Below are 25,471 nucleotides of genomic sequence, written 5' to 3'. Positions count from 1 at the left end.
TAGTTGCACAAAAGGATTGTTTTTAGCTGCCTATATGCATTCAGAGGAGGAATAACGCTCTCAATACACACATACCTGCTTAAAAGCTTGAAGGACTTCTTGTCTCTGACTAAAGTGCCGGAAGAGTAGCTGAAGCGCTCCAGACACCAGAGGAGGATAATCATGCATTGTCAAATGCAACAAAACTCTAAGAAATGTTCTGCCACCATGATCATCCAAATCCAGCGGTGTGTTCTCCTCACTGCAAACAGAGCGGAGGAGTTAACACATTAGCACATTAGACTGAATATCCCAGCAGGTTCTTACGTCCAGTCAGCAGTGGCAGAAAACCTTTTCTCTTACTTTTAAATAAGTCAGAAATGTATCAAATCAAGCACTATCTTAAGACACACAGGAGTTTTTGGTGTGCTGCTTAATAGGGAGGCTATTCCACAACCACCCATTAATCATGGTTCACTCAGCTTACCTTATCCAACTTACATTTTTCGGGGTCAAACTATGCCAAAATATTTGTGCCTATGTCAGCCTCACCCTATTGCTCAAATACTTCTTGCCCATTCCTGGTACTAACCTTTCTCACTATTTACAAAATACAACCCTACCTCAGTATCCAGGTTGCAATGCTAATTATGTCAAGCATTTGAAATCCTCCTCTTCCCTTTTCTTTCCCCTGCGCTCCCTTTCCAAACACGAGAAACTCCTGTTGTATTTTTTTTTTCCTATCAGTGCCCTCTGAATCTTTTCCATGTTCTGCTTCCAACTGAGTCTGCATGCTTACATTAAAAATTCTGGGTATTAATTTTGTAAGTGAATCTCTCTCTCTACCCCCTCTTCTGCCTCCATTTAAGAAATGAGTTATCTCAGGTTTACAGAAAACAACTGCAGCTCTGAGCAGCTTAAGGACAAACTCAAGTACTCGGAGTCTGTCACTGATTTGCCGGCCTGTGATTTAAGAAAGGGTATAAGCCGCTCCAGAAGGCAGGCAGGTATGGAAGGTACAGCTTGTTTTGTTCTGTCACGTGTGTGCAGTTTAATGCTGCATTATAAGAAAAACTCATGGCGCTATATGTACGTATCTATCTCAGAAGACCCAATTAGTGCCGAGACAAACTTTTCCACCTAAGGTTTTACTGCAGCATTCAGCTTAGAGGCACTAATCCTCCAACTTGGCTTTCACCCACACAAGTGGAGCCCTCCCATGAAGAACTTCTGGCTGAAGGGCCCCTGTCCCTTATCTGTGGCATTTCATCCAAATGGACATGACTTTGAGCTGGATCAAAGGCATTTCAGGAAAATGAAGCCTTGGTAACTGTGGCAGCTACAGCATGGGGACTCCTGAGTTACCCCTTGATCAGCACTGGTGAAGAGATACTTGCCTTCCACCAAAGATCCCCTCTGCTTGTTCTTCAATATGCTCAAAGTCTAGGGCTCCTGAGAAGATAACAAGAGAAATACATTATGTCAGAGTCGCACCAGAGATGTGCTTGCAACCTAAAAACATTTTAAACGGCAAGTGGTGATGTAGGTGTAAGCAAGGGGGTCATAACAAGCTGAGAGGAACACTGAGAGATCACTGAAGCAGCCTGCTAAGACAACATAAAACAATAAGTTAACCTGTTCTCAGCTCACAAATTAACCTGCATAATAATTTCAGCAACATCCAGGCTTATTCCTGTCTTGCCTATTTTTAGATTGCGCCAGCATCATTCCAGGACCTGGTGTCATTCAGAGGGGTCATCCACAAGAAAACACTGAACTTCAGCCTTGAGAAGTTCCAAAGTAATAAATTCAGCAGTGACAGCAATAGCCCTGTGGCTCAACAGACAAAAGGTCTTTGCATTTTTCAGTATAAGGTATATATCATGGGCAATGACCAATATTCTGAAATAAAAAAAATAAAAATGGTAAAACAGACTCTGAGCTCTCAATATTTCACAAAGATTTGCAAAGGGGAACGGAAAGTGAGCAGGGGGATGTTACATCCTTGCCAAAGAACGTTTACCCTCTGTCTTCCAAAGTTCAGCTCGCAGAAAGAGCTCTGGCTCTCCCCACCAGCCCAGTTCCCAAGGCCCTGGCACCCCGGGGGGCTGCCGGACAGGCAGCCCTAGAAAAAAGTAAACACATCCCCTTTGAAGTGAGATCAAAAGAAGCAGTCTCCTCCCTTTGAAGGCTTGACATCTAAACCACATTTTCCTTATCTTTCTCCTTCGCATCTAGAGATCCAGTCCCCAAATTGAGGAAGAAAAACTGTTTGATGTCTAATAAGCTGCACTTTTAAAGTCCGTTATTCCTACACAGTACGCGTCATAACTATAGGACAGTTTTGCCCCTGGAAAGTGATACAGCAATTGACAACACCCCATCTATCCAGGCCACTAATTATCCTGCTTTCAATTAAGAACAACACTGGACATGCCAAGCTCCTCAACAGCTTACCTTCATACCCTTGCCTAGCAGCACTGAGATACAGACACCTCCAGACATCTTGCTTTCCTACAATACCTTTGGAAAACAAGAAATTTGGGTGGGCAGAGCCATCGAGCCGGGGGAAAGGGATGGAGAAAATCAGATTACTTTGTGGACCCTTTTCCTTCACCCAGAAACATTAATACAAAAGATTTAATTTGAGCTTAATGACAGATCACATGATAGTGTTTATTCCAGGCTTTTTTTAAAGGCTGCATCTCAGGCTTTGGGTCACGCTTTACACATGGAAATGAGCAGGAGACAGTACAAATAAATCCTAGGTATTGCTAGGAGTATACGGAAACAATATCTACTCTTATTCCTACTGCTAGCAGGGTACTCTGCTTCACTGGGACCATCACATGCCAAAGCAAAAACCTGAATCAATTATCCAGTTAGCGCCTCTGAGATTAAAATTCATTCTTTGCAAAATAACTAACCTGGTACATTAGCTGGCATTTCTTGATTACTGCTTCCAGTGGGGGATTCAGACATCTGGGCATTGCTTTCATCAAATTCATGTTTAAATATACAAAGCAGGCAGGAGATTCTGTAGTCCAATCTCACATTCAAAATAAACTGATGATACAGAAGTAGTAAAAATGTTGAAATAACTCGCCTACTTCCAGCACATACACAATTTACACGTAACGCAGTGCTACCAACATGTAAGACCAACATAGTAACAATGCGGATTTAACTTGGAGAAGAGGTATGCAAATGTTTTCTTAAAAATCCCCAGACTTCAGTAATTTTTTTCAGGGATTTCAATGAGCACATGATATACACACAGTAAGAAATAATTATGAGTAAAAGATTTTGGCAGAGTTTCGATCCCTCATTACTGCCCAATGCAGACATCCTCACCCACCCCCTTGGAACGGAAAGCAGCATTTTCCTCTCTGTTCTGAAACCAGCAGGAATCCAAAGACAAGGGCTGCCATCCCCAGCACTGCTGTCCCCGGGCGCTGGGGCAGAGGCAGCTGAAAGTGAGCTGTCAGGAGCCAGGCTGCAGCCGCCACCAGCCCAGGTGGGCTGTAGGAGCCAGTGCCACTGAAACCACCTTCTTGGTGGGCTTCCTCCCTCTTGAGGAAAGCAATACAATCTAAAGAACACTTGCAGTTGTCTCAGATTTAGGGAAAATCTTAGGTCCTGCAGAGAAGGACCTGGGAGTCCTGGGGGAGAACAAGTTGCCCATAGGGCAGCAATGTGCCCTTGTGGCCAAGGAGGCCAGTGGTCTCCTGGGGTGCACTAAAAGGAGTGTGGCCAGCAGGTGGAGGGAGGTCATCCTCCCACTCTGCTCTGCCCCAGGGAGGTCACAGCCAGAACACTGGGTCCAGTGCTGGACCCCGCAGTTCAAGAAAGACAAGGAACTACTGGAGAGAGTCCAGTGGAGACTACGAAGATGGTGAGGGGCTGGAGCATCTCTCTGCTGAGGAAAGGCTGAGAGCCCTGGGGCCGTTCAGCCTGGAGAAGAGCAGACGGAGAGGGGATCTCATCGATGCTCAGCAATAGCTAAAGGGCAGGTGTCAGGAGGATGGGGACAGACTCTTCTCAGTGGTGCCCAGTGACAGGACAAGGGCAATGGGCACAAACTGGAACACGGGAAATTCCACCTCAACATGAGGAAAAACTTCTTTACCCTGAGGGTGGCAGAGCCCTGGCACAGGCTGCCCAGAGAGGTGGTGGAGTCTCCGTCTCTGGAGACATTCCAAACCCGCCTGGACGCGTTCCTGTGCAGCCTGCTCTGGGTGACCCTGCTCTGGCAGGGGGTTGGACTAGATGAGCTCCAGAGGTCCCTGCCAACCCCAACCATTCTGTGATTCTGTGAAAAACACCTAACACCACTTTTAATAGACCATGGTAAGAGGGGCCATAAAAGAAGTTCTGGCTTTAACTAAAATTAGCACTGGTGCGAGGAAGTGAATCAAGCCTCCCCTGCATGCTGCATCTGCTGCCGAGGGGAAGGGCATAACCCCAAACCCAGCTCCGTGCGAAGCCTCCCACGGGGGTGCGGGGAAGGCACACCATGGCTTTCCTGCTGCTTTGCATACTTTCGCCCACAAGGCTTTTGCAGCATTCTGGCCTCCATGAACCTGCCCGTGAAGTTACCGCACAGAAAAGGGACTCCTACATCGAGGGAGGGAAGATGGATTTCAGTGCAGTAATTTTGCGGTGACATCTAGATCGAGGCAGAGCTGTGGAAAAGGGAACAAACTTTTCTCTTTGTGTCCCAAAGATTTCAGAGTGAACAAGTGAGAAAAGCCAGACAGAGATGGAAGGGACGGCAAGGCTGGCAAATGTGCACGCTTAAAAAACATTTCAGGCTGATGGCTGCATGAAGAGGAGTCTCACGTATCTCCGCCTTCCTCAGGGCACTTAACAACATGGCCCTGTAGACTCAGAGAAATTGCTAAGACAGTAAGGTGGAAAACAAGTGCTCCACTGCAAGTCAGATATTTATAAATCCCTGTTAAATATGCAGATGTCTATTGCAAACTCACTTCTATTAAATTGTTTCAGTAATGGCATAACCTTGTCATATGCAAGCCAAGTGCTGCATGCCTGAAAAAGCCACCCTTGTAACGCTTTACCTGTTTTAAGGGGCACATACGAGGCAGAAATTAATTAAAAGGCAGCATGGCACTGTATTAATGCTGAGATTAAAGACAGCACAAGACGCTACATTATTTGCTCTTCTAGTACCTGCAGTATTTCGATGATCTTCAGCTTTGTGTCCATTACCAGGATGTCCTCTTTCTCCGGTTCGCTCTGCTTGACGTTACCCTCTGGAGCAGCAGCGAGTGGAGTCATGGGCAAGAACCCACCGCCTCTGAGCACCACCTGGGTCATCAGCTCCCCGACTCCGTGGATCGATCTCATCACATTGCTCCCTTGAGAGAGGCAGGTAAACAGGTAAGGTTACGATGGTGTAATGGGACTGCACGGACAGGGCAAGGACCCTCCACATTCTATGAAGAGAAATTGTCTCAACAGTAAACAAGGCCAGGCAGACACCTAAATCCCTGGAACAGATGGAAGTCAACAGAAGCACCAGTACCTTCAGAACCCCCCTGCCCTCTCTCTCCCTCTTTCATCATTGGCATTGCTCAGCTGTACAGCCAAGCCATAGACAGAAAGGAGTAGAAGATTTCAAACCCACATTTACATTTTGAGATGAACTAGAAACTACCAAAGAACGATCTGTTCTGACAATCATTTTTCAAGCCTCACCTTTACTTTCCTCGCCTTTTGCCATCTTGGTAATAGGGAAGATGGTAGTGATGTGCACACAGTCTAATATAGCAAGGAGGATTTTGGTTAGTCTGAGGAGGTCACAGAAGTTGTAGAAACCAAAATATATCAGATTTCTGGCTAAGTTAACAACCTACCAAAACAATAATAAAAAGCCCGATTAATACTAATAATTTTGTTATCACAATCAAGTTGTCTTAACACAATGAAAAAAAATCAAGAACCTGGCTGTGAGTCATATTCTTATCTTAATTCCTAATCCCATAAAACTGTATAGTTCTACATTTTATCAGAAAGTTTGCTACTTGCCTACAGATACTGCAATGCCTGGAATAACAGTCTGTACCTGCAGATGATATTCCGTAGCTACAAAATCATAACATATTCATCTCATTACAGAAAAGGTAAGACAGGCGAAGACTAGAGGGAACATACAGATGCTTTTTATGGTTTTGTCTTACAAAAAAAATAAATATCACACATCTAAAGCTTACTGCTACCAAGTTATAAAGTTTCCCCACAAGTCCTCCACATCCACTGCTTCAAGATTCAACATGTAATATAGCCCCAAATATTTAATGTTATCTGACGTATATTCCCTTAAATTTAATTTTTTTTAAAGAAATATCACATCTTTTCCTTAAATTAATAGTTATTTAGGGGATATTATTGCATGCATTTGCTACATTTTATTCGCAGAGACAGACAATTTTAATAGGTCAGTAAGTCACAGGACACTGTATTGTTCTCTTCGTGAGTAATACTGTAAGCTCTAGAGACTATCTGTGCATGCAGATGGAGTGTTTAGCTTTCGAGACTATTTATTCCAGTAAAGCTTGGCTTTGCAATAACACCGCGAGCACAAAAAGTAAACAAGGCTGCTGCAAATCTAAGACATAACCTCATTCATTAATTGCATTTCAAGAACTATCATTGCAAACTCACAAACTTCAGTGGGGTTGCTTGCACGAGGAGAAACGACTAGTGCAGAAAGGAGGAGCCCGCTGAGGCTCAGCACTCACTAATTACTTGCCAATTATCCACTCTTGAAAAAAGTACCAACATTCCACACACACACACAAAAAAAAAAAGGATAAAATCAGAACTGGATAACTACCTCAAAAGTGAGCTTATTTTTCTCTTTATCAGAGAAAGGGAACCTCTGACACACCACATCTCTTAAATATTCCTCTACAAATTCCATTGTTTGTGCAAATCTCTCCTTAATTTCATCTTTGGAAGTTCCACTGCTATCATAGCTGAAGAGGAAAAAAAACCAAAATAAAAAACAAAACACAAAACTTAGCATGCAAATACACAGGGCTCTTTTCCCCCAATACAATTTTTCATTGGTTTGTCAAAATCTAAAAAAGTTAAAGGCTGTTAAATAATTTATCCAAATGAGGGAGTCAGGAAGCTGATGCCATAATTTCCTGGCTTTTGCTGTTTTATCCCATATGCTCATTTTGCACTATTTAATAATGTCTGAGGAAAACAAAAAAAAAAGATAATTTTGTCCCAATAAATAAAAAAAGAAACCCTTATTTTAGTGGAAACAATGACGAGCTGTGTACAGCATTAAGGAGAACGGATGTGGCCAGGAGATGCTGACTGTGGATGCTATTTTTCCTCCAAATAAAAATATATATATAAAGTAGGTGTTAATTTTTCTTAATACAAATTCTAGGTTTGTTCCTTGGCGTATGCAGAGAGTATTTGAAAAAGACAATCCCCACCACCTTCCACTGACTACTTTTGTTTCCCTGTTTGGTCACGTATGACAGTTTAGCCTGTGCCAGAGCTGAAGCCATTTGTTTTTTCTATTTTGGCATTTAAAGTCGAATACGATCTACTGCATTTGTCTCTGCAAGGGGAACTGGGCTAAGCAAGGAGGGAAGGGAGGGGAAACCAAAAAACCACTAAACACCAGTACTAATACAGACAAGACTCAAATTCCTAGCATTTAACACTGATTTTAAATGTTCATTTTCTCCAACTGAAAAAAATGAGTTCTGAACAGTTGAAGTACTACAAATTATTTGTACCATAAAGAGTTAATACAAGTCTATGGTCAAGAAGTCACGTCTCCAGTCTAACTGTGGGTTTGTATAGGTTTTTCACCGCTGTATCAGAGTACTTTCCACGGGAGGTGAAGGAGCACATTACTTCTTTCAGTGTCCTCCCCCTTGTTTTTGCTTTGGATTGTGCGAGCTCCCGCATGGACAATCTGCCCTGAAGAGTCTATATTCATGGAACAGTCCCCCCTTGCTTTCCCTCCCCAGGGCTAGGTCACTTGTCACATCACCCGAAGCAGAGACAGACCATCCCTGTCACCACTGTGCATTTTGGAGACAAACTCCTGCTTACACCACACACGCACAGGAAGGTTCTTCTGTTCTCAGGAACATTCTCCCCAGCAAACATTACAGCCAACAGAAACTACAGGCTCTGAATAATGGAACTAGTGAGAATGTGTTATGGATTTTTTTAATTATTATTTTTTCTCTTTAAACAGAAACAGTATAACGCATGAGTTTAGGATTGATCTGGTTTTGTTTTAAAAATCAAGAGTGATGTAGTTTCCTTTCCCACACCATTCCAGCAAGTACTTACTCATCAATAGCAATTTCAGAAGGTATTTCAGACCACAGACGAGCGTACTTCACTGGTGTTACTTGTTCTTGGGGGTCACGATCAACGTGCATATGAAGCATTAGCCGGCAGAAAGACGCTCGCAGATCATACGGCAAGTTCTCATCAGACATGCAACGGAGAATGAGGTCCACGTCCAGCTGGCCAGATATTTCATTTATGGCTAAGTACTGTCGATCAAGGCACATTCTAGCAAAGAGGTTTAGCTGGTATCTTCAGGGGAAAAAAAACAACGAAACGTAAACAAACAGCTTACACTTTAATGTCCAGAAAAATCCACTGGATATAGTACTGATATGTTCTTATATATATTAACAGAATGAATTGTATATTTTCCAGTAATATAGCTATATTTATTATGGACTGGATAAAGTACTTATCAAATACTAGTAAAAGGTAACATAGTGCAAAAATACAATAAATGGAGCCATCATATTTTCCAGAGAGTTACATAGAATTAAGTAATGCTGTTTATGAAAGCTACAGAAGAATCTGAAGAACACTTAAAGCAACTCAGCCTAAATACTGTAGGAGACCAAACACTCCTTACTGATGCTGAAGCCCCAGTTGTTAACTGGGGCAGCAATGCTGATGGGCGACAGAATCATTAAAAATTAGGTACCTGATTAAACAACTACTGAGCTCTGCTCCCTTCAGTAAAAGAACTCCTAGAGAAAAACTAAACTTAATTCCTAAGCTTTTCAGTCCATAAACTAAAAGCAAGCAACTGGCATTTAAGGTATGCACATTCAACAGATGATAATTAACTTTTAGCCATAAAGCACGCGTCCAACATTCATGAGTATTCATACAGGCTTCTGTTGAATAGTGTCAACTGTGAGGTTTCCTAAAGAAATGAACATTTAATTGAAAGCAGACGCCTTTTCATTCTCAGCACTCCTCATGGGAATTTGACCAAACCGTATCCCAAACCCTTGATTTCAGCATGTTCACGAGTCTATAATGTAGACTAAAAATAATTAACACTATCAATTCTATTTAAGAACAAGTGCAAGAAAATCTATTTTGAAAGCAGATACGATTTTTAAAAAACATATAGAGGAGTACTCCTTTTGAGCTCAGCCCTCCAACAGGCTCAAATAAAAACATGTATTAGGAAGACTACTGCAAGAATCATTTCAATGGAAGAGACAATGCAAAATAAGACAGCTATTAAAAAAAATCATCTAGTTGTACTTTCTGCATCACCCCAATTGAGTCCATCAAACTACTCTCAGAAGTTTCTAACCCAGACGCAGGAATTTGGTCTGGGCTGAAACCTGATCTTACGCTATGCCAAGAACTTGGTGTCTTGTCAAGTCATCTGGAAACATCGCTTCATGTTAGAAACTGCTAAAAGCATAGCTTAAGCCGTACAAAAGAGCACTGCACATTAATCAAACCGAACTTGTGGCATTTTCATAACTTCATCTATTGTCCTGCTGAGAACTACAGGACCACTGAAGGCTTTGAGTCTAGAGGGAAATTTAGAAAGCAGGGAGAACTGCAGCGACTTTTTAAAATCAAAAGCAAAGCCATCTGCACACTGAAACCCCATTCTTCCCGCAAGCAGTTGTTCACCCCAACTATCGTCTGATCACAGGTAACCTAAACAGTTAATACAGGCTGTCTCACAACAGCCACTTATCAGGAAACCAAACAGAAATACGGGCATTAAGTGCTGTGCAAATTCAATGCACCCTAAGCCTCAACTATTTTTTAAGTCAGTTTAAACTTGCTCACGCTGATAATCAGACTTCTCACCATGAATAACTTTGCGCTTTTAGCTCTCGCTTCAAAGAGACTTCATCCTCACTCTCTAATGGCTATTTTGTCCAGGAAACGGGTATCCTTTCTCCCAAACTAACTACAGCCTATGTACCATCCCCACGCAGCCTCGATGAACTCTGCTAGCCAGCCCTGCGCGTGCTGTTCACCTGTAGTAGCTGAGCACGTCCCGATCTTCCTTCTGCCCTTCCTTAGCATCCTGAGCCAACTCCCTGATACTCTTACTGCGGATTTCCTTGTTAACGTCTCTCCAGAACAACCACACTTCTTCCTCATCTTCTCCAACTTCCAAGGCATTTTCTCCACTTGACACTTCTTCAAACTCAAATCGAGAGAGGACCAGCCTGCCAGAAGGAAGACAGGTTAGATTACAAACTGCCAAGACCCATGCAGATCTCAGAACATTTCCACACTTGCTAAAAAAGACATTTGCTAAAATGTACTGGTGATACAGCAGTAACTAATTTTATGATCTCACCTGCATTCAGAAAACACAAATTTTATTCCTCAACTTTGTGAAGTAAAAGCAGAGTATCTTACTTTTTCAGCAGTAGCAGTTTACCACATAAAATCTTTGTGGCTTATTATCAAAAGCATTAGATTAGAATGAATTCAGATTTTTAATTTTAGATATTTAAGGTTTTACATTCAGCCTTACAGAGATCAACATTTCAGCTTCATTCAATTGCTGAAGATAAGGACATAAGTAAGTTAAAGACATGTCTAACTGACTTTCACAAACACCTTTACAGGAGAACTGGTTAACAACAACGGACTAGGAAAGGACTTGGTAAACAAAAATACCTAAAATCGATTAGTTCTGTATCCCATAAACACCAATTAGATTAGAACTTCTTTCTGCTTATGTGGTGAAATAACTACAAACGAATCAGCTACTAAAACTAAAAAGGCTTTGGGGGCTTTCAGCAAAAAAAAGATCATACATCTGAAAACAACAAGTTAAATACACAAGGATAAGAACAAATAAGTGATGTGGCAACTTTAAGTGCTGGCGGAAATAAATATAGTCTTTATGATTTCATGAAGAGAATTAAATCTAGAATACTCCTCTCATCCATTTGTGTTTTAAATGCTATCTGACAAAGACCTGCTTCCCTTTTAGAGTATTTTGATAATTATTATCTATGCCCTATTCCACAGATCGAATAAACCCATCTTTATGAAAGACCATTGGGATTTGGCGCCTGCTGTGATGCTTCAGCACGGCAGGACACTGCTGAGCGCTGGAGACCAAAACCCTAAACGCAGCAGGAGAAAGGGGTGAGCAGCGATGCAGCAGCTCCTGCTTTTTCGCGGGCTGAGCTGGGGGGGACACGCACCCACAGAGTGCTCGCTCACTGCAGACAGCGTTCGGAGAAAAGCCTGAAGCCCAGAGGAGGATCAGGCCCACGGGACCCCGCACACCTTCCTGCAAAGTCTGTCTAGTTTGATCAAACGTGAGATATCGGAAAGACTTCTCCGACTGCAGGACTGAGAATGCATATGGCAGCCGTCTGCTGCCATCAGTACCCGTTCGCTGTGTATCTGAAGGGGACCCCACACACACTCAACTGCTTTCTCTAGACGTGCCAGCAGTGCTCTCAGCTTTGAATCACCTTCCTTCTGTTTCACACTAGGAAAACCATCTTTAAAGGCATTAACTTACTTGGTTTCAATGAGGATGTCTGCATTTGCTGGATTCAGCACGGCTTTGCAAATCAACTCCTGCGTCACTGGAATAGATTTGTTCATGGAAACGCACAGATCTGAGAGGTAATCCAAAAACCTGTTGGAGAAAACGCCAGCCAAAAGGGTATCAATCCTTGTTGAGATCTAGACTGAAGCAATCTACATTTCAGAAAGAAAACATTCAGAACTCCATTTTAACATTGCAGAGCCAGACTGTTGCCCGAGGGGGAAGTTATGGCGAGTGCCAAACTAGAAGTGAGCTAGCTGTGCTTCCTTGCTAGCAAGTTGGCAGGTACAGATTTCTCTCAGAAGGCTAAGAGGAAAAGGGTAATCATATACTCAACAACATGGATCTCACCTGGGCTCCCTATTTTTCCTCACAAGACTAACAAAAGTGTCAATCTCGGCCGCTGTGATGTGCTTCTCCAAGAGCTTGCGATTGTTATGAAGCAGTGCTGTAATTGTGTCCTCGGCCAAGACATCATAGCCAATTTGCTTCTGCATGAAGCCAAACTGCTTTGCAATGTATTCCTTCAAAACACAGAGGGAAGAAGGAAGATGTTGTAATTAATTCTCATAATTTAAGAAAATAGCCAACAGCAGAAAACAGTAAGGTGTTTGTCAATATCAACATCCCAAGAAGCAAACTGGATTAGATTCAAGTTGTTCTTCTTTTGAGAGACAGCACGAGAGATAACCTTAACACCTCCCCTCCCGGGCTAGACACCACCAAGGCATTTACCCTTATCTGATATGAGTTTCTTTTAAATAAATGGCAACAAAAAAATCAACAGCCTTAACACAGGCCAACTTTCAATGGAGCTTGTAGTATGCAAGAGTGAAGAAAGCCTTATAATTCACCTGGATTTGACAGTTAGCAACACTGTTGTTTTCTTAAATTCCCCTTAGAATTGGTACTAATTACACTGCATATAGTCTCCGACAGAGATGAAAAATGCCAGGTAACAGCAAAACTGAGCAATCCAAAAATATCTTGCTGACTGTACAATCACAGCACAGCATAGCAGGGTTTAATTAATGGGATGCAGCTTTTATTTTTTTGGAGCACGGGAACAATGTTAGTGCCATTGAAAACTGCAGACATATTTCAAACCTGATTCTTTCTGTAATCCTGCTGAGAGTGTCTCAGCACCCGGTAGCAAAGCCGGCATATGTGTCTGAAAGGAGCATGGCGCTGGTCTCCAAGCTCCTCCAACCGCAGCATCGGGCCATCACCGCTGTCCGTAAACGGTGCTTGCAACAACTTGAAAATCTATAGATTTATTAAAAAATAAGATCCCATGAGACACTGCCTTCATCTATTTCAAATTAGTCTAAAAGCACCCTGTGTCTTTACGTTTCTAAAACGTACATCAGAAATACACTACAGTCACCAAGTTTCTTGGCCATAAGAGTAGCCTGGACAGAAGGCATTGTTGATCACCTTTAGTCAACCCCATATTCTGTAATTTTTTTTCTTCTAGCCATGGTATGCCTACAGTCCACCACCAAGAGCCTGCTGAAAGCTAGAAACTCAGAGGATCTTTTGGTCTCAATAATTTGGCCAGGTTCTCTATTATTACGTTCTGTTTTCTGACGACCCTTCAGAGAAAAACGCAGCCTACCTGCTTTAGAATATTCTGTTCTCTCATCAGTTTTTGCCGTTCTCTATTAGGTTTAGAAAATACCACTTCAAGGACATCTTGTCCAGAATTAGTTCCACCAGTAACAAAGTACACCAAATCCTCCAACAATTTGGTAACAGATCTACAGGAAAGCCAGAAGTTGTTAATACAAGACCTACAAATTCTAGCTGTTAAAAGAACAATGCCAGTGTAAGTTTACACATGTTTCAAAATGCTAAGTGAAAAAAGAACATCAATTAGCGACTGGCTCAGATGCTGGATAAAGCACATAGGTTTGTACAGAACTTAAAATTAGGAACTGATGCTCCCTATTGCTGTAGCCTTACTGTCTCATAGCTAAAGCACAGCAGCAGTAAGACAACGGTATCGCTTTAGGGCAACTATAAGCTTGCCAAGTTTTATTTGGCAGTTCTTTAAATTGCTGGAAAAATTAAATCAGGTGATAATCTCTCCCAAGGCCAAATAAAAGACATTGGCTGCAGAAGGACACGGGCCCTGGTTTTACACAGCTGACTCTCCGCTCTTTTTGTGTGGCCACGTACTTTTCACGGATATCGTCAGAGGATTTGCAAGAAGTCATATGTTCAGTCTTCACAAGATGGATTATAAATTCCCACACTCAATTTGCAAAGCCCATCAAGAGAGGTAATGCTGTGGATTAGTCCTCCCAGTTCACAATAACCGTTCTCATGCTCTCATTTCACAGAGGAGCAGGGAGGGCTTGACAGAACTGGCTTGAGAACCTCCACTATGGACACGTCAACAATAAAACCATCAAGCTGTTTTTTAAAAAATATATCTCATCAAGTAGGAAACAAAATCCTTCTCCTGAAGATAGCGTACATAGATAAAATTTTCAGAGAAACAGACACTGAGTAAAGGAAACAACATTATCTAAACCAAATTCTTGCATCCTTACCTTCTTTCATTCTGGGTTATTGTTCCCTTTTCCAATTTGCCAGCAATGGAACCTAAAACCTTACTTGCATCATTTGCAAAATCCAAGTCCCGAACCTCTGCAGGGGAAACCGGCACTATAGCAAAAGCTTCTTTGTCCTCTTTCACTGGAGAAGTACCAATCTGAAACCCAGAGAAGTTTTATCATCAAACCAAAAGGCAGAAAACAAAGTAGTGATTCACAGACTCAGTGATAATAAAACAGAAGAAAAGCCACGCTCTGATGAACTCAAACTCTGCGAACAGTACCACTCCGTGCAAGCTCAAAGGTGTTCCTAAATTCAGAGAAACATCAGGAGAGATTGCAAAATGTTGCCGTAAACAGTGGAAAGAATTCTCCTTGTGATGACTGTTGTACAGCAGAAACTGAACAGCGTAACTAGTAAACTCCTATGTAAACCTAATCTTTTAGATAAAATATTTTGCACAGGCACTGTTCATTGCTGTGAAGCTGCTTGACAAACCCAGCAGCCTCGATGGACTGGAACTTCTACCAACAGCACTTTTGTGAAAGTACAGGAATCAACGGATGTGCTTATATAAAGTAACAGAACTTACTTTAAGCATCACAGGTTTCTCTTCTTCTTTATCAATAGGAATATTGGTACTATGGACCCAGGTGTTAGTGCAAAGGTGTCTAAGTCTGACATAAGAGTTCCTGAAAGTCAAAAGTTTCGAAGCGTGAGTCACTTCCCAGACGGGAAATCTTCACATTGTTCAAATTGCAAGATATTGGCAGGAATAAGTGGGGAAAAAAAGTGTCATCTTTATCCATGCTGCATACCATAACAGGAAAAAGGCTTTTCATTCCTTATTTCATTCTATAAATTCACCTTAAGAAGTCTTCTTATATAATGAAGTAGATTCTGCTGTAAAACAGAACTATGTCTATATTTTGTTGCTGTAACCCAGCCAGCCCAAACCACGACATGCACAGTAACAAATTAAGCCTCTTCAAATCCTCGCTTTTCCACATGCTGTAGTGTATCTGAGCTGTCAGCTTCTTCCCTTACCTTTGTATTTTCAGACCGTAACTCCCTATCTATTTTATATTTTCTGAACTGAAAATTTTTAGACTAGCTATAAAAAGGGTCAACACTGTATGAGCATCAAAGGTCCATTAGGATACAGAATGCGAGGCCAGCACACAACAATGTTCTCTAGCAAAAGTCCAGTCTTTCTTCCCTGCGGGGACAGCAGTTCCCAGGGTCAGTTTTCTTGGGTACTTCTGGGAATGATGCTGCTTTGCATGTACCAGCTCTTTGATAAAAGATGTCAAGCCACTGTCAGACGAGCATCTTAGGCCAGGACAAGAAAGACTCTCAGCTGCAGTACAGCCTCCTGTCTCCACAGAACCACGGCAGCCCAAAGGAGAGAAGAGGCAGCCAGGACTGCTGCATTTGGTGGCCACATTAGCTTCTGCTAACTTAAGAGCGTCTGATGATTTAGAGAGTTGCTTAGATAAAGTGGGTTGAATAAATATGCCATGCTTTCTCAGTGGGAACTGACAGCAAAGAGCTTGCATTCAGACTGCGCATCTCTCAAAGGTACAGCATTTTATAAGTACCAAGAGGTGCCACATGAATAGTTAAGATCCTGTAAACAACAGAAAATGAAGCGTTAAATACTCGATGTTACGTCCTAGTTAACACCATACAGACAAGTCATGCGAATGGCATGATAGGACACCCAAGGCTTTTAGTTCCTGTTTGTTCACTGGCAAGGAAGTCACCTAACCTCAACTTTTCCATCTGTAGAAGGGGTTCTAGTGCTTATAACTCAATTGTAAAGTGAAGCTCCAGGCCTTTGCCAAGTATTTCTGTATTAATTTGAGGAAGAACCTTAATTCCAGAGGGGGGGAAAAAAGTGGGAGACAGCTTTACCTTATAAAAAAACAAACCAAAAAAAAATCACCAGATGTCACACTCCAAAGCAAACAGTCAGTTCTAACACTTAACCATACCTGGGGACAAGGCTGTCTCCTCCTCGCAAGGTGGTAGGGTCCAACTCAAATATGGAGGAGATATCGTTCCCTTCAGGCACAGAGACCAGAGAGTACGCCATCTTCTCCTGAGCGCCGCGCAAGCCTCGTCTGGAGGCGTCCTGCTCAGGGTCCAGCTGTGGAAGAAGCCCCATCACACACGGTCAGAGCAAGCCCTCCAGACCCACCTGCCTAGCATTAAACAGATGTCTCCTGCCATTCACAGACATAACTCTGAACCACTCCACACACTGGTTACGACAGCTGGGCTTTAGGACACCAGTAAAACTGACACGCAGCTGCTCTTGCCAACCACTGCCTCGCTTTCCCTGGTGTTAATCACTTTGAGCATTCCTGGATCACAAACACAATACATCCTAAACCACAGAGGTTATGTCTTGCAGACAGTGCCAGAAGAGGCTCAAAATCCCCCGGCCATTCACCCCACAGCACACTGGGAACTCTGACTGGTTTCAGATGACCCACATCTGTTAAGATCCCCACCCCTGACACTACTGGCTTTTGAAATGTATTTGACATACTGCAATCATCACTCTAACAAAGTAATTATGAGAGCTGCAAATATAAAAATCAGCAACACCATGTACCAACCATCTTGCTGGGAAATAATCAACTTCAGCAGCAAAAACAGGACTCTCATCTACCACAAATGAAACAAAATCTAATCAAGAAGTCAGCCGTCTTGCTGTTCACACTACAGCTTATGATGCACTCGAACACAATGATATGCTACGAAGGACACGGCATCAGAAATATCTTTATTCCCAAGGTGCTAGTGAATTACCAGCCTCCTTTAACAAAGTAAAGATACTAACATCACCTGACTAAAATGTTGGATTTTCAGACGAAAGCACAAAAGGGCAGGAAAAAATAAAGATAAATGGGGAAAAAGGAACGACAACTTTCTCTAAGAGCATTCCTAGGGAGCTACCAGTTATCATGAGTCAATAAAAAAGTTGCTCACTGTCTGACACAACACAGGAGCCAGCTGTCCACGTATAAATCCTAGATGTAATTTTCAAAGTGATCAAGCAACCAATTTATCAGCTTCTCCATGATCTTGGCACCAGCGGAAGGCAGGCACCCAACACAGTCAGCACTCAAGTACCTGTCTTTCAAAGTCCTGGTGTAAGGCCTTGCAATCCTTAAACATACGGAAAAGTTATCCAGTGCTGCCTGCGCCTCAGGATACTCTGTAGTTAGCACATTTGCAGTCAATGAACTTGGCTGCAAAGTAGTGACATTTAAAGTCTGATTTCGCACATGGGAACAGACAGTTAGCTGTATGGAACAGAAACACACATTGGGAGTGTGCCTTCAAGAGAAGAAGCAACTATACACCAAATAGCGTCCATCTGGAGGCTTTACACCACGAGAAATTCACTCACTTGGAATGAATTCTCCAAATTTCAGCTGTCTCCATCTCCACAGTAAGGCAGCTGCTCTGTATTTGCAATTTGTGCTTCGGGAGACAACTGGTCAGTTATTGAAGCTGTGACAAAGCTGAAAATGAGCAGTAAATCAGGCAGTAGGATAAGGGGCAATTTAGGGAGAACTAAAACTTCAACCTCAACATTGTCAAAAGCAGTCCCCTCTATGTTCCAAGGGTACAAGCTGGCATCTCAGCCATGCCCATTTAAACCCCATTCTCTTGCAGCTCACAACATTAAAACACAGAGCTGTGCAAAGAAACCCGCTGTCTTGCAGACAGCTCACGTTTGGATAAAGTTGGAGTTTAGATAAAGTCGCATAAAGCAGCCTACACCATCCTGTCACTAGTGAATATTAAATGATGCAGTAATTTTGTGTCAGAAATGAATTATGTGCTCCCGATCCTATTCTTTATGGTCTATTTTTGCCACCTAGTGGTAAGGAGACAGCAGGGAAAAAAATCCTCAACTCTGAAGCCAGTGTGTTATCGCTATTACTGCGCTTATCAAGGGGCATTAGCAAAACACCAGTAGGATGGATGTCTGCATAAAAGACCTTGACACTGATTAACTGTCAAAAAGTTAGGCCAACAAAATAGTTCAATGGTGGATGTCCCTGTCCCCCAGTAGTTTTGGGAGTGGGGGGTAGGTGTCCATTTTTTCATCTTTGCAGTACATTTACTGAAATCAAGCTGTCAGAAGATCAGTGTTTGCTGCCAAATACCACCAAGAACTAATCAGAATAACAGCTCAATATCTGGGGGCAAGGGTTAGTCTTTTAATGGACAGGCTATAATGACAAATCCTTTTAGGAGGAAAGCTCCACCTCACAGGATTTCAAAGCATCACAGTGCATTCATCTCCCTTTAAAAATCGGAGGAGTAGTTCTTTTTCATATCCAGATGGAGCAAATCTTACATAACACAGGGTAAATGACCAAGAAAGCTGCATAAGCCTACAATCAAATCCAGTTTAAAAAAAAAATACGTAATCCACAATGGAAAGTGCTGTTCCAGTTTTATCTGTTTTCAGCTGCTGAAAATGCTGTTTGCCTTTGACACCGAAGAGAAGCTTCTATTAATACAAAGCATCAGCACACTCAATCTTTGACACAACAACATTTACCGAAAACAACACAGACTTGCTTTCACAGGAAAATCAGAAGAATGGCACTGAAATCATTCTCACCCTGCCATTCTTGCTCTCTAGACCCTTTATCCTGGCTTTCCTGTGACAAGCTAAAACGAGAGAGGGAATTCGTTTCTTAAACAAGGAGGTCGGAGACTGACTGGCACAGCACCACATGAACATCCCGGCAGGGGCACATGTCACCCAGTGTCACCTTGAGCAACTTGCTTTTCGGACCTATTCCAGAGAGTGCTTCAAGGAGACAAAGGTTTAAGAAAGAGGAAGACAGAAAGAGAGATGCTACAAAGTGGGGAGGCGAGGGGGTCCAAGTAACACATAAACTCGGTTCCGTGTGCACTGCTCTTCACTAAAGCCTAATCCAGTTTTCAATCTCCACGTCTCTGGACAGGCCTTCAAAGCCTCCAGATCATTCTCAGTTCTTTAGGTTCTTCACTAGCAACAAAGCCTGGACCATCTATGCACTGGCCAGGTAAATACCTGGGCCTGTGTCAAGCCCTCCTCAATTAGGGGCAAGATCATACTCTTGCCTATACTTACTGAGGATTGACACTCCAGGTCATCTTCCTCATAGTCAGGGTTTACCTGATGAAACAGAATCACAGGCACGTCAAAACTCTAACAGAGCTGGAAGTGGGAAACAACCTCAGCGCGGTCTAAACTTATTTTCTTAAAGATGCACTCTACTGGTACAGCACTACCAGGCATGCAGAGCAAATACACTGGGCAAACCCATGCACTTCTCATCAGGCATCTCTCTGCCCATCAGTTAAACAGTTAAGTAATTGGCAAGTACGCAGAGAGATTTATCTTGTTCAGGATAATCACTAAAGGAGCAAGAGGAGTAGCGAGTTACCAAGTTTCAGGGTCTTTTTTAAAATCCCAAGTGGAATTTCCAACTAGAAATTACTGGCTTGGCAGAAATCTTTTAGAACAAACGCTATTCTAACCATGGATCAGGTGAGCAATCTCCGCTGGTACATTTTTGGATGATGTAAGACCATGTTTTTGTTTTGGCTGATTAGCAAACCCAAGATTTACTGGAAAAGCTCTATACTGGATCACTACTGAAAGGGATTTGCAAGCGTGCATGTGACAAAATGCTGCTGTTTTTTCAATCTGCTTATTAGAAGAATATAAAATATTAGAAGAATATAAAATGGGATATTTAATCTGGACTTTTTCCACTGAAGCTCTCAGGACAACAGGATGGTCTGAGACAGCTCTTCTGCCCTGCTACACACTCTTACACCCAGGACAGCTTTCACTTACAAAGGTTTGTGTATTGGCATGTTGATACAGCCATGCTTTAAATTAAACAGTAGTAGTTTTAATAAACATTTACAAGTGTTAAGTAGCAGAACTCACAAAATTATAACCCTTAGACTTCTTTTTTAATTCTTATTTTTAAATAAAATGTCTTGAAATCTTATTTCAAGGAGGGAAAGATGCCCATTACGGAGAGAGAAAAAGATTTATCTATTTTGTGCTTGGACAGCTAAGCTTCATCTGCAGTTCTCACAAGACGGGTCTGAAGTCTAACTGCATTTTCATTTTACACTCAGTTCTACAATTCCGCTCAGAAATCACTGATTCAAGAGAAACTAACGATAGTTGAATTCATTTTCCCCAAAGGCTCTCAGCCATTTACAATTTAGTCATCTATTAATAAATTCATCTTGATTCTACTGCCCACATGACAGGATACTATTTAGTGCCTATTCTTTGCGGAAGAGTTACAGCCCTTAGAATTCATACAAAAAGTGAAAAAAGCTCAAGGCTACCCCCTGTACCATGGTATTCTTTCAAGTCTCTTGTTCTCTATGTTTAGCCACCTACTTTTGTATCAATAGTAAGGACCCAAACACCACTCTCCTTCCCCTCCCCTGGGTATGTTTTTAGGGCAGAAAATGAGAGAATTTCAGAAGGTGTAACAGGAAGAAAATACCATGGAAGGAAAGGAAGAGTTCCTAAGCAAGTCCCAACACCTACCTCTGCTGCTAGGTAGTGTCCAGTAGCGAGGTGTTTGAACCTGAAAAGGCTATTCCAGTACCCTGCACCACCACGACAAGGATCATGCTGCACCACCTGCAAGGAAAGGGAAACCACGTTTACACCGTGTGTCAGTGACCTCCCTTTCAAACACAGCATTTACTGTATTTCACGTACAGATAAGAGGAAACAGAATGAGGAGCTTCAGAAAAGAGGAAACAACCTTTCGTATGTGAACAACACACAGTCCAGTAGATACTTTGAGCAGACTACAATTAGTTCACCTCAACAATTTAGGAAAAAGTGACAATATCTGTTTGCAAAGGCACGGACCGTGGCTGGTACTCCACTGGAGTCTGGTGAGTCACGGCAGGAAGATTATGGTGCAAGTTGGCAGAGAAGGTGCCCTAGATGTGCATGTGCTGCTAGGTCTTAAAACAAACTTCCTAAAGAAATGCAACAAATCCTTTACCTTTTTGGTATAACTGATTTTTGGCCTTCTGAAAGTGTGTGAGGGAAGACACTTGGAAATGTTTCAAACATAATGGTGTTGTACAAAGGAATTTAAAGACTATTCTCCAGCTTCTCCTGTGGCAAGCAGAGCCTCCAACATCAGATGATGTGTTACTCCATATCAGCTTCTCTGAGGGTACACCCTCTTCCTCAGGGAAAACTCAGCGCAGCCGAGCTGTGCCTTTCGGGGAAGGCCTAGCTTACCTCTGCCTCGCATTTACCAACACTAACTGCATACACAAGGACGGTTACGACAGACATTACTGATGTGTTGTAACATCTAATGATAATTCTGGGTAGGCTTTTAATGTATGTCAAAGCAGATACTTCTAGAAAGAGAATATGGAAAAACACAATTAATTTTATGATTCTCAAAGGCAGTTCACATGGCAAACACTTAAAATCATAAAACTACTCTAATTGATAAAGTGAGGATATTTTAAGAAGGCAGCGATGGCCAACGTGTTAGTCACACTACTTAAAAGCCAAGTAAAGAAAACAATGGTCCAGACAAACAATGCACAGAGCATAGCAAAGGGCTGCAGTCTCCTATCAAATGAGGATGTGCATAATCACTTACTCCACACCAAAAATAGAGCGTTGGGTACACTCAGCAGGAGAGTTGAAATTATTCGCTGGTGTTAAACTTTAGTGATGGGTAAGAAAATGACTTCAGAGATGCTTCCTGTCCCCTTTTTCTGAATTGTCAAGAACCTGAATTTGAGAGCTATGTGCTGCACCATTAGAGATCAGAACTCCTCTTTGATTTTGCACAGAAAGCACAGTAAGTAAAGGAACTTTAATCTTAAACTTCTAATACCAGGAAGACTTTTACCTATAAAAAGAAATCCAGGTACACTGTTTTTAAACAGAAACAGTAATTGTTACTACAAAGCCACCCCCAGCCTGGGTTACAATTCTTACCTCTACTTCCCACAGGGCTTTTGAACTGGTTGCAGACGTGGCCGACTGTCTCCCCGTCGTCCTCAGGAAGACATGCTGCTTCTTCCTGTGCTCATCGCAAGTGAGAAACTTCTCCTGCTCTGCGTGAAACAGTCTCACCACGTCCCCCTGTCAAAGTCCAGACAACACAATCAATATGGGCATTACCCATCACTGAACAACAGACAAGCAAGTAGAGTTTTGAGTCTTACCCCTTTGAGAATATCATCTTTGTTATCACTCCATTTCATGAAGAGGACTATCTTCCAGCTCGTATTGCAATTCACAGAGTTGACCTAAAACGAGAACTAAAATCATTAGTCCCACTGTCTTGTGCCTGCACAAGATACTGCCATGAAGCACTGCTTTACCTTTTAGACAATTTTCAACACAATACTGCAGTCCCTGTTGCGTTACTCCAGAGGAGGAAAGCCCTTTCTGAATTTACTCTGGAACAAGTAACTCCAGAGATGACCTGCTAGGAAGTCACTAGCTACACACCATTTTAAGAAAAATTTTAAGAAAAAAATTAATTTCAGCTAGTCAAGCAAAAGAGATCAAACTCAAACCTCTGTCCAGTGCCCAACAGATACAAGAAAAGTCTGACAGCTATATCAAGTTGACAATTAATGAGATAACCACAATGCCGCAGGTACCAACCAACTTACTGATAACCTGATTTTCATAAAACACAAGTCCTAGCAGCTTTGCTGAAACACGCAGAGGTTTGTACAGTGCTCCAGCCGTGTCGGTCTGCCCTTACCTCATTGCATCCCGGGTTATCGACAAGCTGATGACTACTGGCGTGGAGAGGCTGGCCAGCATTGACGGGATTCAGGACTACTTTGTCTCCGATGACAACCTGTAGATGAGTGCAGCATCAGACAGAAACCTGCAACCTGAGAAAGCTCTTTTTCTTTCTTTTTTTTTTAATGGGAGCGATGGGAGGAAATCACCTTCTTGCAGTTTGGAGAGATGCCAGTCTGAGTACAAAAACCAGGAATCTGTTTGCTTCAGAATTTAGCTCATCGTACTCAGGCGTTCAGCCAGAAAAAAATCCTATACTATTGGACTCAGGCTTGCAGAAGACAGACAGACTGCAATTCTGGTAACTAACCTATCTGATGCTTTCCATGAAGTTGTTTCGTTGGTTAACATTTAACAAATAATTCCTATAGCAAAAGGTCAGCCAAAAATCCTCCTCCTTCAAGACACACTTTCATTTGTAAAATCTGATTCTGACCAGGCTGGCATATGACTCAAGACAAATGCACTTAATTATGGGCAGTAAAGGTCCAGTTCTTCCCTTCTTCTAGGGCAAAGTCTTACTTAAGCTAAAAACCAAAAAGCCTTTTCTGTATTGAAAAGAACTGTTCTACGTGATAAAGTTCTGAGAATTGGCGTGATTTAAAAGAGCTTACTGGCCACTAAGACTGCGCTACCCTGTGCATGTGTGCGTCTGTAGAAAAGGAACAGTCACATGGAAACGTATGGGGCTACTCTACAGGATAAATTACTCCTATTTGATAAAGGCCGCTGTGTTTAGGTTCCCAATATATACGTGGACTACACCACGTACCACACTGAAGCTTATTACCTCATGGTTTTAGGCAGACAGCATACCCAGGTGGCTCAGATTTGTAAAAAAGAGATTAAAACAGCAATGCGTTTAATTCATAACAAATTATTTTCCAGATTTCCCATGAACAGCACCATTGAACCTCATTACCACCTTATTCCTTATATAAAAATTGATGACGAATTTTGATTTCAAACTGACAACATTGAAAACCGAGATGCTGATTATTTGTTTCAAATCTACCACAGGAACTCAACATTTCCTACCATTTTGAATTGGGCAGGAATTGTGAGAGGCTAGCGTAATTAGGTCCCTTATTCCCTCCAACATTAAATCATTCCACATTTCCAAAATACAAGTTACCATAGCAATTTTCCTCCCCCTCATGACAGCATAGGAAAAAGGTTGTTCCTGCAACATCACGCACTAAAAGATCTGTGCATTTCATTAATTGCAAGACAGGCTTCCTGAAACAAGCTTTGCCAAGCTGCGCACAAAGTAATACGTGAAGATATTCCCCTTGGCACTTACGCTGTCTCCAATGGAACGCAGTTTGTAAAAGGGCTGTATGTAGAACCAGGAACCTTCATTTCCAGCTTCATCCAAGGTCACCCTCATAGCATTCTTCTCTAGTAGAGCTGGAAGCCTCTTATTTACTGTTAAGTATTTGTTACTTTTTAAGTGAAGCAGCTAGAATAAGAATTAGAGTTCAGTTCTAAGAATGCTCATTTCTCCTCCCCTCAATAAATAGCGAGTGTGCATAAGATAACCACAGTATTATACTAAATTATATAAAAATATTGATGCATTCAGGCACAATTTCACTTACACTTCTTTCAGTACAATACAGTCCTACAGCACAAAACATCCTCAGCTAATCCAACGGTCCCTTCTTCAGCAAACGATAAAGACTTAGAAATGCTCTTGTCACTTTACAACAGCCTGTTCAAAAACCCAGGATCAAAAGTTGTAAAATGCTGGGGACTAAGTGGTTTTTCCTGGTAAGAAGGGGGTGGTGAGAAGTAAGGCCGCTTTGCTCTGTCTGATCTAACAGAAAACATGACTGATGCTTTGAAGACTCTCTTCAAAATCTCCCATTCTTCAAGCCTCCGCTGCATACCCCCTCGCAGACTGCGCACCATCAGCACGAAGAGGAAAGCTGAAACAAGTCACAGCCCAGCTCCCAACCTGCCCAGCTCCAAACAATTGTTTTTTTAATTTCCAGTAAATTTAGTTTTGTATGGAAAGCGCTTTTTTTCATGCCTTTTGACTACTCACAGAACATTTGGGAGTTACGGGAAAACATGGGCAAAAACACTGTTCTTAACAGTGTTAATGTTTGTAGTCCAACCAAAAATGGATATTATTATTTTTCTTTCGGCATTAGAAGACATTTCTCTTTGCCTCAAACACA

General features: G+C 42.1%; 1 protein-coding gene across 4 annotated transcripts in view; it reads right to left on the bottom strand.

The window, feature by feature from the left end:
- ITPR1 (inositol 1,4,5-trisphosphate receptor type 1) overlaps positions 1 to 25,471 on the bottom strand; it is a 182,469-nt gene that overhangs the window by 100,641 nt on the left and 56,357 nt on the right. For 3 of the 4 annotated variants that reach the window (XM_054216021.1, XM_054216018.1, XM_054216020.1), the window contains 21 exons: positions 24,589 to 24,747; positions 23,242 to 23,340; positions 22,691 to 22,774; positions 22,461 to 22,607; positions 21,024 to 21,119; positions 19,572 to 19,616; positions 16,417 to 16,571; positions 15,012 to 15,111; positions 14,416 to 14,576; positions 13,476 to 13,617; positions 12,965 to 13,123; positions 12,209 to 12,381; positions 11,828 to 11,947; positions 10,311 to 10,505; positions 8,335 to 8,586; positions 6,839 to 6,980; positions 5,701 to 5,854; positions 5,173 to 5,360; positions 2,907 to 3,045; positions 1,373 to 1,431; positions 76 to 237 (listed from right to left, as the gene is read on the bottom strand). In XM_054216021.1, the coding sequence (XP_054071996.1) occupies positions 76 to 237; positions 1,373 to 1,431; positions 2,907 to 3,045; positions 5,173 to 5,360; positions 5,701 to 5,854; positions 6,839 to 6,980; positions 8,335 to 8,586; positions 10,311 to 10,505; positions 11,828 to 11,947; positions 12,209 to 12,381; positions 12,965 to 13,123; positions 13,476 to 13,617; positions 14,416 to 14,576; positions 15,012 to 15,111; positions 16,417 to 16,571; positions 19,572 to 19,616; positions 21,024 to 21,119; positions 22,461 to 22,607; positions 22,691 to 22,774; positions 23,242 to 23,340; positions 24,589 to 24,747 (2,931 nt within the window). The remainder of the gene's footprint in view (positions 1 to 75; positions 238 to 1,372; positions 1,432 to 2,906; positions 3,046 to 5,172; positions 5,361 to 5,700; positions 5,855 to 6,838; positions 6,981 to 8,334; positions 8,587 to 10,310; positions 10,506 to 11,827; positions 11,948 to 12,208; positions 12,382 to 12,964; positions 13,124 to 13,475; positions 13,618 to 14,415; positions 14,577 to 15,011; positions 15,112 to 16,416; positions 16,572 to 19,571; positions 19,617 to 21,023; positions 21,120 to 22,460; positions 22,608 to 22,690; positions 22,775 to 23,241; positions 23,341 to 24,588; positions 24,748 to 25,471) is intronic. The other variant, XM_054216019.1, reaches the window with a different exon arrangement.

Source organism: Rissa tridactyla, chromosome 10 (assembly GCF_028500815.1).
Source record: "Rissa tridactyla isolate bRisTri1 chromosome 10, bRisTri1.patW.cur.20221130, whole genome shotgun sequence".
Lineage (NCBI taxonomy): Eukaryota > Metazoa > Chordata > Aves > Charadriiformes > Laridae > Rissa > Rissa tridactyla.
Note: the sequence above shows the minus strand (reverse complement) of the source record. Positions and strands in the feature narration are given on the sequence as shown.